Genomic DNA, 13,406 nt, shown 5'->3' with positions numbered 1-13,406 from the left:
CATGTCCAAAACTTGCATTGCATTCTGGTCCCCAAGAAAAACAAACAAACTCATTTGCGCCTGAGATTGAGAGTATTAAACAAGAAAAATGTGTGTTATTGTTATATAATGGTCTTCTAACCACAAGGATAGTTGGCAGACATTGTTCATGTTCCTGAGAGTCTTGACAAGGTTGTACTTCATAGTTTCGACCGGGCCAAAATATTAATGCTCCAGCATACAAAAAGGCAGAACATCGGCTGTTTCTCTAACTTGGCTCATCTGCAGAGGACAAAAGGAAGTTGGCATCGCACCCAGATGTGAGAAACTATCGTCATGTTAACCCTGATGTCTAACAGGACTCATTGTAAGGAAGAACAACATGATTCACAGCCCCGAAGGCATCGACAAACAAAATAAAAATGACCTCATGTATTCTGTTTCAGAGGATTAATGCAGTGCCATATCTGTATTTTCCAACGTTTAACCACGGAGAAATTCAATGCCTGTTGTACTGTGTGAAGAAAAAAAAAAAAAAGACAGAAGAGACATGGACAGATGGACGGAGGAAGGAAATGCGTGTCAGATGTCCATGGGAAAGTGGACCATGAGGGACTCTGATAGGATGAAGCTTGCAGACACACTCGGTCCCAGAAGCCTGCACGGACACGACATGCCAGTTAAAACAGGCTGAAATGTCGTTGTGTGACTAATGGACTCCTCCAGAGGTTCAGGAGTGGAGAGCGTAAACCTCCCCGGGGTAAGAAACAAAGAGAAGAGGCAGAAGAAAAAAACTTCTGAATCATTTCGAGCCAAAAACAAAAACTCCTGAAGTGTGATGACTCAGAACAAAGAATCCCTCTGACTTCTTTTGGCAGTGATGTGTCAATCTGACACTCAAAACTAATATCTCCTTGTGCTTTTGTGAATTATTACCAAATAAAACCCTCAAAACATGTAGCGCAGTCTCCAAATATTACATTTCCTATTGTGAAAGCAGCAGAATAAAGTGTGCACATGTTTTTAAGTGGCAGAATCAACATTTGAATCTTCAACATCTCAAACGTGACTTGCAGAAGCTTCATGCAAAACTCCGGCAAACTGCAACAAAACAAAGCTGCTGCAAAGATAATGACTGTGTTTCTTGCGCTGGTTGACCCTTCATGTGGTTCGTTATGACGTATTAAAACCAAACTGGCAGTTCAACATATTTACAAGTAAGGATTCCTTTCAAAACACTTGGGGAAAGTCTGTAGTGAAAAGTTGCTCGTATATCAACGTGTGGAGGGACTCAAGTATTGACCTGCAACTATGATATCATCTATAACGCAAATTTAGAGTGCATGTCATCCAACAAAACAATACCAGAGACATAAAAGCAGTTCACAAATTGCTCATTTACAACAGGAAAAACAAAATATAAAAGTCCCAGAAGCCTTCAGTTAAAGAAACAAGACTTCAGCTCCGCTCTCTGGCTCATTGCAACCGAAAACGTCTGTATTTACACAATGAAACCTTCTCGTTCCTCCTCTGTAATTACACAAAAACACGTCCGACTTCTATTCTGCATGAGCAATCTTTGTACTTTCAGTCTTCTGCATGCAAAATACTGAAGGAGCATTACACTATTACCAAAGTATGCCTCAAACAGAGCTTTCTTTACCTCCATCTGAGAGTTTCGGCCCTTATTTGGAGACGTAATCTCTGAAACAACAAGCTAATCTAATTGTCTAATGACAGAGTAAAGCATCTGAGATATGTATGCAGTTCAGACATTCTCTTTCTCCACCTTAAAGCCAGTAAAGACAAACATGTTCAGTCTCCAAGTCCCTGTTGTCTGTTTAGTGACTCCCGCTGCCAATTAAACAAGTGGGTTCAACCATTAACACCCCCAGCTGGAGTTCTGGCCTCTTGGGATCGGACCAACTGGGCTTCACACGCCTGAGAAGCCGGGTGGCATCGCTTGACGCTTCAAACGGAGGCGACGCAGCTGTGACATCCAACCGCTTCCCTCTGCTCCCCAGTCAGACCTTAATCCATGTTTGAATAAGCCGAGAGCTGAGAGTCAAATTAAAGTTGACTGATGGGGGGATCAGTGAGCGGGTTCAGATGACATCAGCTGGATCTCGCTTTCTCTTTGAGCGTCAAGCAAGATTTGAGATAGTCAGGTTTCTTGGCTGCAGTCCAGATTAAATGTTGTTACTGAGTGAAGAAATGTGAGCAGCAACAGGTATCAACAACTGGAGGAATGTGAATCTACTTTTGTTGTGTTTATACCACTGCAGTTTATTGTTGGCTTACAAGTTTTAGGCTTTAGTTTACCAAACTTTGGTAGGATAAGACTGGTCCCAGGAAAATGAAGCCAGGCTGGCAGCTTAGCATCATTTCTATCTGCTTTCACATCTCTATTTGCTTTACCAGATCGCTATGAATTAAATGTTTACAGAGCAATGCATGGCTATTTTATAATAACACCGTTAGCATTTAGATTAGTTCCCTATAACCCTCGCTATCACTCTGCTATCAGGCATGAAACCTGATGGGAAAATGAAGCCAGGCTGGCAGCTTAGCACCATTTTAATCTGCTTTCTTGTCTGTACAGTCATTTCTTTATATTTGTTTATGTTGAGGAGAAGAGTGATACCATTGTCATGCCTGCTCATTAAATATGATGCTAGTTAGCCTAGCTTAGCATAAAGACTGGAACTGGGGGAAGCAGCTAGCCTGCTTCAGTCTGAAAGTCGTGCTGCTGCTCACCTGACAACCTCATGCTGACAACAAGACTAAAAGTTAAGTTTCCTTGCAAGACTCCAGGAAGTCACTGCACCACTCCAAGAAATAGTTCCACACACAAACCCCCCGTAAAACCACAAATTGTTGTTTTTTTCTTTTTGTTTTTGTTTGGTTTAAACAAACAAGACATAATATGTTAATTACTGAGCTGTGCAGGTGCTCGTAGGCGTATTTTGTTCTCGTTTGATAGAAGCAGGCTAGCTGTTTCCTCCTGTTTCCTGGCTTTATGCTAAGCTAAGCTAACTGGCAGCTGGTTCAAGCTTCATATTTACTGCGCAGATATGAGTGTGGTGTCAATCTTCTCAGCTGATTCTTGGCAAAAACAAACAAACACACAAACAAAAATACAACGATTGACAAGTTAAGTGACTTTTAAATGTAATATTCAAGCAGCTCATACTTGTTTTCAACCTTTGCTGCTGTTGCTGAGCCACAACCAGCTCACCACCAACTGAAAATAAAATAATTCTAACTTCAGACAAACAGGAAGGAGTCTGATTAAAGATAAATGAATTCAAATTGGCCCAAAATGCAGCTTAAAACGATTAAACTGTTTTTGAAGAACACTGTGCGCTGACTGTGAACCACGTCACTGAATTAGTGGGTAATTCCCAGCTCACATAAAAGTCTCTCTTAGACTTTGTCCCACTCTCTGTTTCTACTCATCCTCTTAATGGTCGGCCGAACGCTTGATTACCACCCATCAAGTGTTGGTGGTTTGGGAGGGTGGGCGACCGGCCGTGCCCTCTGACCTCTGGCGGAGACTTCGAGCCGCCCCGTCTCATCCCAGTCACAAGGCTCTCTTGTTACTCGCCGCGACGCCGTTGCCCTTTCTCCCAAACCGAGCAACACAATCGCCACACTCTTTCTTTCGCAGCGGACCATTTTCCCACCCACAGCCGCCATCATAAATGCCATCCACAGCCGATCCTCCCCACCACAGATGGCCCGATTGTTTCCCCCCCTGGAAGCTAAAACACCACTCGCATCTAAATCCACACATAAATTCCACGCCAGCTGATCAGAAACTTCTGAAACACGATGACAAGTAGATAACCCAGGACAGAAATGCGTGCTCGGCATGCAGGATGTAGGATGCGATGGATGAAATGGAGAGATTATTGCTGCACCAGACAACATGCTGCATGTATGAAACCCCCGAAACCCTGCCACACATTCCCCCTCTCTTCCTTTTTCCTTTCGTTGTGGCTGAACGAACGAGGCTCTCCGTGCAGGTGTTTGGAAATTTCCCACCCAATAAAAGCAGCCAATCGTAACATAACGTCCCGTCACCTCCTGTTCTGCATGTGCAGCAGCATAACGTACGAACCCGCCGGGGCCGCCTCATTCAACACACTTATCTGTGTTTTACAACATTCCAATTTAAAGCCCAGCATGGTTTATATCTGAGTTTAAGGGTTATCCAAACAAGAACGCTACTTGTAGGACGTGGAACATAACAAAACCCATCTGCCACTTAAACCTGAGACATTTATATTAAATATTCCTGTGGGAAAACGTATGATAAAGATGGTTTTAGGCAGCAGAGTTCATTCTGTTCAGCACCCCTGAGAGAAGAGCCAATACAGCAACAGTCCTTCCCGTACTGCTCAATTTATGAAGCCACTAAAAACCCCTGGACGTGGGCCTCTGCAGCATTTCCTGTCTTAAAGGTTTATACTCGGGGAAAGGCCTCATAACTGTGTGTATCATATAGATTTACAATGCTTGTCTTAATAAAAAAAAGACTTGAATCAATGCAGAAAGTCATTTTAGGTGTGTTGAATGCAACCAGAATGAACTTGGGTGCAACATTTTTTTTATTTATTGGTGGTTTTTGACGCCTGTTTTACTACAACACATATTCAAGATAAGTCCTGTATTCTTGCTCTTGCTGACCATTGCTGACTCATCACACAAAAACGGTGCTTTTGCAGATGCGGTTCTGCAACCGTGCATTTCGACAAGACAGTCACATGCAGCCGGTGACGTGAACTCAGCTGTTGCGTCATGCGTTCGTGCTCAACAACCTCCTCCGGACAGAAAGTGACACCACAACAGTGACGACGACAATGACAACGACGGCGACTGCAGTGACCACACGGCTGTTTTTGCATGTTTTAACCTGTTTACTGCAGATTGTTTGTACTTTACATTATTAGCCAACATTTTCCAACCTTCCAGGCATCAGTTGGTTGAATTCGTCCGCTGATGTCAGTGTGTTTTCTACGTTCGACCTGCAGAGACTTGAAACATGCCCGAGCTTCAAGCCTCGTCACAGTAAATGTGTCAACTTTTTGCTTTTGTCTGTTAACACAGTGCGGCGTGCCAAATCAAACGATCCGCACCTGCAAGACGCAACAGAAATGCAACTGTGACAGCAATAAAAGCGGAAACACTCACTGTGACGGGTGATTTAAAGGTGCATATGTAAGAATTGACCACCTTGACAAAATTCAAAAAAACATACATGGAGCATCAGAATATCAGAGTTTTTGTTAATATTTGAATGTTCTAAATGAAAATGTCTACATATTGCACTTTTAAAGGGGAAAATCAGAATACTACTGCAAGATAAAGTTGAGTGAAGCCTTCTGTCGTTCAGGTTTGAGGACTACGAGTTTGACGTTTGTTCAAAAGCTGGGGGTGTTGAGTCACTGCTCCTCATGTCTCCAGGCTACTGTTATCTTAACTATCAGTGTTGCATTGTGGGTAATGCAGGCAACAGGATCTGACAAGGAAGAAGAATGTGTGGAGTAAAAAAGACAGTCACTGGATCTGTTGCATTTTTGATTTTGTCCTTCCCGACGATGCTGTTCGTGTAAAACGTTAAACGGCGACTTTACCTTTATTTTATGTTGCGTTGATATTACAAATTATAAAACAACATTTTATGTTATTTAAGATAAAGTTGCATTTCATTTTGTCACCTGCAGCTAAAACTTTTAGGGAGAAAGTCTCAGAGTGAAGAAGGAAGTCGGCCAATGAGACATAACGACATTTCATCAGCAGTGGAGACCTCTAGTGTCAGATGTGCCTGAGGTGGCAAACTGCAATCATTTAAAACATTACAATAATTTGAAATATGTTCAGCTGTGATGTAAAGTACTCGCGATCACATTCAAATTGGCTGAAACATGCAAAAATCAATCGTTAGATGGCAAGACGTCCAAAATGTGCGTGGACACGTGCATTACCAGAACAAACACCGCACAAACACACACAGACTAACGCTTAAACATCGACAGAACGTGACGTGACATCGGGTTCAAAATGTATCTCCGGTCAGGATACATTCTAACCCGCCGGGGTTACCTTTCCAGTTACTAACGGACACGCACACCGGACGCCCGAGCTCCTGCTCGCCGTCCGGCAGGAGGTGACACTCCACCGGGAGACGCCCGTTCTCCAGAGACGCCCAGCAGCTGTCCTGCAGCACCTGGCAGAAGCTGCGGCAGGGCAGGTGCAGGGGCGCGCCGGCGGTGGCGGGGGGAGGGCACCTGGGCGCCAGCAGGAGGCAGAGGAACCACTCTGCGCTGTGGTGACACCCCTCCCTCGTGAGCCACGCCCACTCCTGTAGGACCGCGCCCACCTCCTCCACAGATGTGTGGTTGAAAAAGTTGGGCAGCGTGAAAGATTTCGGATGTTTGCCGGAGCAAATTGACCAATCAGAGGGCACGGGGAGACAAGATGGATCAGAACCGTTGATGCGACTATCAGGGGGAGTTGGCGGGAGATCCAAAATACCTTCAACAGTCTCATTGATTTTAGAAACATCACCTACAATCTCGGTTACATTTCTAGGCGATGCCTTCACACCTGATTCTACATCTGACTCAGACACATTCCCTACCCCGACCCCAGAACCCTCCTCCACCCTTCCCTTACTGAACCGGTTTGGATTACCCGTCGTGTTAGGGTTAGCGCTCTCCGCCTTCTCTGTCAGGCCTCCGTTAGTAGTCCTGGCGGTCGGGGTCGCGTCCCACGCCTGGACAAACTTACGGATTCCAGTGGCTACGTTGAGGATTTCCTCCCCAACCCCGGACAGGTCATCATCCTCCTCCGGGTCATCCTTCTTCTTCGTGGCATTGGCCGTCTCGGGGGCACCTGTCGTCCATGTTGGCGTGGTGGCACCTGTTGGCGTGGAGGCATCTGCTGTCCCTTTCACTGTTGGGGTTTGTGTGGTCGGTTCCTCTTTTGTGGACCAAAACCAGGCCTCCAGGTTCCCGGCACAGAGAGCCAGGAGAAGCAACCACGTCTGGATCTTCAGCATGCTGCCGGCTCCTGCGACAGTCCTCCAAAGTGTCTCAGCCTGCAGCCCTCCACACAGCGCTCTCACTGTTCCTCCACCTGTTAGCCAGCCGCTCACCAGCTAAATCCAAGCGGTTCAAGGGCCACTGAGCATCCACTGAATGAAAACAGAGACATAAAAACTCTGCTCACACTCACAGACCCTCCCCTCTGGATCTCGCAGGGCACGGCTGCTGCAACCTCCCTCATAAAATAAAAAAACACTTGCATGGACGGGTGGGGGGGACCCGAGGGTGGAGGCAGGCTCGCTACACCGATGATGGAAGTCATTGGTTACTCAAAGTTGCCCCAACACACACAAGAACTCCTCCCCCGTGTGAGTGGATGAGTGGCTCCCCGAAGACCTTTTTTCTCCAGCATAAAGAAAAAGCATGCGAGCGTTCGTGTTACCACAACGACACACCCGTCCTGCACAGAAATAACCTCAGTGTAACGTGGAGTTCTTGATTATAAATAGGCCATAATAAACAGGTTTGGTCCACATTGTGCTCGGCGTCTGACGTCCGGGTGGTCATGCATGTGAAAATGAGCAAAGATCTGAAGTTCAGAGGAGGAAAATGCAGCAGGGCCGTCCGCTCAGTCATCACATGACACAGATTCATGTAGGTGTTTAATGTAAGAAAGGTTGCAGTGATCTAAAATGTCATTTTGGTACAATTTGGGATTTTCCTGCAGGATGTTGTGTCAGCACTCGACCGGCCAGAGCATCAGGGTGATTTTAAACTACTTTTAAACATACAGATGTGCTCACAATTTCACGTAAGAGCACGCACTAATCATTTAAAAGAATTATTCAACATTTGCACTTTCTTGCAAAGAGTTAGATGAGAACATCAACACCACACGTATATTTGTGTACTAAGCTGGGAGGCTATTAGCTCAGCGTAGCCTTGAAGCTAGCTTGATATTGAATTTTAACACAATCAGAAAATGCAGAAAATAGATGCCGCTTGAGAAAGAGATCCACTATATGAGGCATCTCTCTCTAGAGTACACTACAAGTATAATACTACTACAGTAATCAAGTAGTTCTCAAGTTCGATCAGTTTATAAAAAGTTGTTTATCATTTTTAGTTTTTTCGGGACAAAAGGAGAGAACAAACCCTCGGAAAATTTGAGTGATCAAAAGTTTACAAGACATATAACCTTTTTCTTTCACATAATCATGTTTTCCTGCAGCGGTGTCACAAAGTCTGATTTCAAAATGCTCCTTTCATTTGGGAATGAAACCATAATGAGTGTTTCTGAAACAGAGGGCTGTTTTTGTTTACCTGAAAGCCGTCGAACAAGCAGTTAGCGAGTGGGACGAGGACAGCTGTGGTTTTCTACCTGGGGGTCAGGACCCCACAAGAGTACTTTATGGACTTCTCTCTCATTTTTGCGTAATTCTTCTTAATGCCACCAAACTTCACCTGAGACGAGGGTTAACAAGGGCACACGGCTGCTTTTTGAAGGGTCATTAGGAACAACTGACAGCAGCTGACAGGTTAAGATGAGAAATGATTTCATTGCGGTTTAAAACAACAACGAAAAGGAAAAGATGGCTTCGGGAAAAATGTGGTGTTGAGTTACACAACGCTGACATGTCACTGTGATTAATAGCTTTTGTTCAAAGAGAGGCAGAACTCAACTTTCTGCTCCTTTTGCGCTGAATATACTGTGATGAACAGACGCAGCAGTGTGAGGGGTTGACTGATGGACGGCAGCTGAGATGGCGAGGCAGCCGCGGAGGGCGTATCTGATTGGATCGATGTCCTAAGCTCCGCTCCCGGGGGACGACTCCATTGCCTCATCGGAGAAAATCCTCGGAAAATGTACCACTTCCAGGTTCTCACAGATGGGCGATAAGATGAGAGAAGGAGGGAGGGAGATACCCCTCGTCTCCCAGGCCGCCTCCTCCTCTCGGCCCTGTGTGCCCCCGTCAGCCAGCTACCCGCCTCATCTGCCAAGCTACGACATCCAGCTGTTAGACATTCCAGCCCTCAGACCTCCCACGCCCACGCTGCATGACATTTGGAGGCTTGGAAGCTGCCACATTCTGATAATTTGTGCATTCATACAAGCATCGCTGCTGCTGTCAGCATGTGTGCTGGACGCGTTCTGCAAGAAGCTGACCGGGACGCTGGAAATGAGAGAGAGCGAGCCAGCTGTCACAGATGAAGTGTTCTGGCATCGGAGGGCTGCAGAGACAGAAATGATGCGAGTCGGTGCCTCAACTGTCCTTCAAAGCCTCTTCAGAGTTTATCAAGCTGATCTCGACTCGTTAAAATTTTAAAGATGGATGTTAAGTAGATTATCTCGCTTTTATTTTAGACAAATCAGCACAAGAAGTCTAAATAACCTTCAAATCTGCTTCTTTAATTTAAATGCTCATCATAGGCGACTCTCTGTTGTAGCGACTAGCTGCCGTTAGCTTGTTAGCACAGTTAACCATGAAGTTAGTGACCCTATTAGCTTTATGAGGTCCATCGAATGGCTCCTGGATGTAACCGCTCAGTGCTGCTCACTATATGCTACTAGCTGCCCAGAGTTAATTAGCACCGTTAGTTGTGCAGTTAGTGAACTTATTAGCTGACTATGGTCTATTAAATCGCTCCTGTATGTAACCACTAAGTGCTACTCACTATATGCTATACTTTGCTGTTGCTATTAGCTGCCCAGAGCTGATTAGCACTATTAGTCGTGCAGTTAGTGACCTTATTAGCTGACTATGGTCTCTGAAAATGCTCCTGTATGTAACCACTAAATGCTGCTCACTATAGGCTACTCTTAGCTGTAGCTACTAACTGCTGTTAGCTTGTTAGCACAGTTAACCATGAAGTTAGTGACCCTGTTACCTTTATGTTGTCTATTAAATTGCTCCTGTATGTAGCCGCTAACTGCTGCTCACCATATGCTACTCTTTATTTTGCTACTGGCTGCCATTAGCGAGTTGGCACAGCTAGTCATGCAGCTAGTGGCCCTGTTAGCTGACTATGGTCTATTAAATTGCTCCTGTATGTAACCGCTAACTGCTTGTTACTTTACCCCCCATTTATGGCTGTAGCTACTACTTTAGCTGCTATTAGCTAGTTAGCACTGTTAGCCATGCAGATAATGGCTGTATTAAATGCCTGAAGTCTGCTGGACCGTGATCTTGAACATTTGTAAACGTTATAAACAAATTCTTGAAACACGACACAATAAAATAATCTAATAAACTAATAAAAGAGGAGCTGGAGATGATTTTTGTTTTTGATAAATTGTAAATGTTGTACTCAAAGCTTGTTTTTGCGGCCTCCAAGTGATCAAAAAGATAATTACTGCAAGTTTAAATATGAATAAACTGGTAAGAAAATTATATTTAGAAAAGAATAAGAAGAAAATTGGTGTAAATTGGATTTTAAGAATAACAATTTCCATATTAAATACTCACTAACAGGCTCAAAAGCTGACTATTTGCACTAACTCTTAATTATCATCTAATTTCCGTATGTTTTAAAGCTGCGCTAACCACAAAGACGTCTTGGTTGTTTGTTTCAACAGCAACAAACCCAACAACATTCAGATGGAACTGGAACGTAATCTGAGTCAGAAACACACAGGGAAACTATCGTCTGATACTACTTTACGAAATGTGGATGTTATCAGGTGAAAACAGGCAAAATCTGAAAACAATGAGTCTTAAAAAAGGCTTCTTCAAAGCCTGTAAATGAGCAGACAGCACTGAAAACTCCCAGACAAATAATAAAACAAAAGCTCATGTGCTTCAGTCTCGCAGTAATTACCAAAAGCAATTCCAGAGACTGCGTTTGGGGGAAAAACAGACTTCCTGTTTAGTTTGTTTTCTTTGTTTTCTGTCGCCAAATGATTGTGCCGTGAGATTTCTTCTCCACAGCAGAAGAAGAAAAAAGCCCCGAAACTTGCAAGTTATGACATTTGTGACATGAAAAAGCTTCATTTTTATCACCTAAACATCGATTTCCACAATGTATCTGCACATTAAAGTCTCATCTGGTGTGTTCAGGCTTGACACACTCATCAATATCTACCTTCAGACTCTGCAGGCTCTCCGTCGTACATGTCTGCAGGGCCACGAGGAGGGTAAGAAAACACATTATGCTTCATCGAGTGAAGCGAATGTCAGCTCATGAAGACACCTGGAGTTTTATACAAGCAGCTCCCCTCACTCCAGCTGAACGCTGCAGCTCCTGTGGGAACTTGACGTCTACTTAGAGCAAATATTTCCTCCTTAAACACTCAGATGTCATCCGTTTGTGACGTTTACTGCCTTTTAGTGAGTCCTTAAATTTCCCAGAGTGCCTTTCAGCAACCACCAGAGAAAGCGTGTCGTCTGAACATGCTGATTTCATTTTGGTGGTAACTCTTCAGGTGTTTTCTGCTACTTTTGATTAAATGATCATCTCCTGAAAAGCTCAAGAGAGGCCGGTATGTTATCCCAGAGACAGGCTAGCAGTGTCCACCCGTTTCCAGTCTTTGTGCTAAGCTACGCTAACCGGCTGCTGGCAGTAGCTTCAGATTTAATGTGCACAAACACAAGAGCGGTATCGATCTTCTCATCTAACTCATCTCAAATGAATCCTAATCTGCAGGTTATCTTCTAGATTAACTGATCTTAACGTAGAACTATAAACATATCTTATCTTATAAAAAATAAGAGTCTAATTGTCCACAAAAAACAAATAAAAGATGCAAACAGACCGACGAAAATTGAGAAAAAGCACTGACATGAATTGAAAGTGACAGATAAACTAACAAAACACGGGTACAAACAGAAAGGCGGTGGGAAAAAGACAAATACAGGATGTGTAAAGCAAAACATAACACATGAGGGGCGAACCTACAAAATAAAACAAGAAAATTCTGAAATAAAAACCTGTAACACCAGAATAAAATGTTGGCTTCTCACGTTTCTTCTTAACAACTTGTCGGGGCGATTTCAGCCGTGTTTGTGGCAACAGAACCGGATTATTTTAGGCCAGAACATGATCTTCTTCTTACCATAAACAAGTTATTATTTTGTACATATATCTAACCAGAATATACGCAGAGGCTCGCCACAACATGGACAGTTTCATAAAACAGAACGGACCCAGCGCGGAACAAGAGGAGTAAACCAAAAAAAAAAGAAGAGATATAAAAGTAGCAGGAAACACGAGCTCACATCCTCGCGCTGACCTCGGCGCTGGGGTCGACACCAGAGTGTGTTTTATGGTTGGAGAACATACATGTGAGTGTGTGAACTGTGGGGGGAATCCCTCTGGGAACCAGGGAGGCAGCAACACGATACACCAATTAAACCGAGACACGATGAAGCTGCTGAGAGGAAACCCAGCAGGGTCACACACTTTCTCTCACTCTCACCCTCAATCTTTATGTTGCTTACAGATAAGACGAGCGAGGAGGTTAACCGAGGTAAAGGAAGTGAGGAGCGGCTGATGAATGTCTCTAAAAGTTCCTTTAAGTCGTATGTCTGTGCAGTTACTGTCTGAGTGTAAAGATGGAAATGCAACCAATCATTGTCTGATTATGTCCTGGAGACAGGTATGAACTCTGTGCCTCCTCCTCCTCCTCCTCCTCCTCCTCCCCCTCGTCCTCCTCCTCCAACTCCTGCTCAGACAGAATCCCAAATATGGAGATTTCAATCAATTAAAACGGCTGACAACTATTTAAAGCTGAATGCGGAGCGATGTGAAAAAAGAAGAAGAGGTAATTACTTTCCTGGAGGAATCTGGTTGCCGTGGCGACTAGCCCCTCGGCCTGGTAATTTAGCGCAGCTGCAACTTTAAACACAGACTCCATCTTCTTTTTTCTTCTCAGTGGTGGAAGTACTTTTACTCGAGTACTGTAGTCATAAACAATAAAACTTGAATGCAACATGTGCCGAATTTATGAGAAGACCCAGTTAATTAAGAATTTGTCGTGAAGAATGTTTCACAGAGTTTATAAAGCGTCTCCAAACTCAAGATCTCATTAAATTGAGTGATTTTTAAAGGGAGTCTGGGGGAAATTTCTCTCAGTCTTTCATGGCCTTAATATAAAGACAGTTTTTCCATGGATGGAGATATTCAACAATCATATACGGCTGTAACATTAATGCGTCCATATACTTTTGGCCATTTAGTGGATCCATTGATTTACTTGCAGTACTTGCATGAACCAGCAGATGGCAGCAACACAGAGGCTGCAGGAGTCAGACCTGCTTCACATGACTGCGATTATCAGGGTTGAAAGAGAAAAACAAGGAATAAAATACACAAATAGAAATCAATTTGATGTATTTGTCTTGAATGAGATTGTAAAAATATATATGTATATAATGA

At 43.9% G+C, this 13,406-nt stretch overlaps 1 protein-coding gene across 6 annotated transcripts in view; it reads right to left on the bottom strand.

The window, feature by feature from the left end:
- The window catches only part of LOC115577226 (collagen alpha-1(XVIII) chain-like), a 43,563-nt gene that overhangs the window by 19,072 nt on the left and 11,085 nt on the right, over positions 1–13,406 (bottom strand). For 4 of the 6 annotated variants that reach the window (XM_030410200.1, XM_030410202.1, XM_030410204.1 and 1 more), the window contains exon 1: positions 6,679–7,232. The exons of 1 other annotated variant lie outside the window; for it this stretch is intronic. In XM_030410200.1, the coding sequence (XP_030266060.1) occupies positions 6,679–7,045 (367 nt within the window). In that variant the 5' untranslated portion in view covers positions 7,046–7,232. Of the gene's footprint in view, positions 1–6,678; positions 7,233–13,406 lie in introns of those variants that run through there. One more of the 6 variants, XM_030410205.1, reaches the window with a different exon arrangement.

The sequence above is a fragment of the Sparus aurata genome, chromosome 24, assembly GCF_900880675.1.
Source record: "Sparus aurata chromosome 24, fSpaAur1.1, whole genome shotgun sequence".
NCBI classification, from domain to species: Eukaryota; Metazoa; Chordata; class Actinopteri; order Spariformes; family Sparidae; genus Sparus; species Sparus aurata.
Note: the sequence above shows the minus strand (reverse complement) of the source record. Positions and strands in the feature narration are given on the sequence as shown.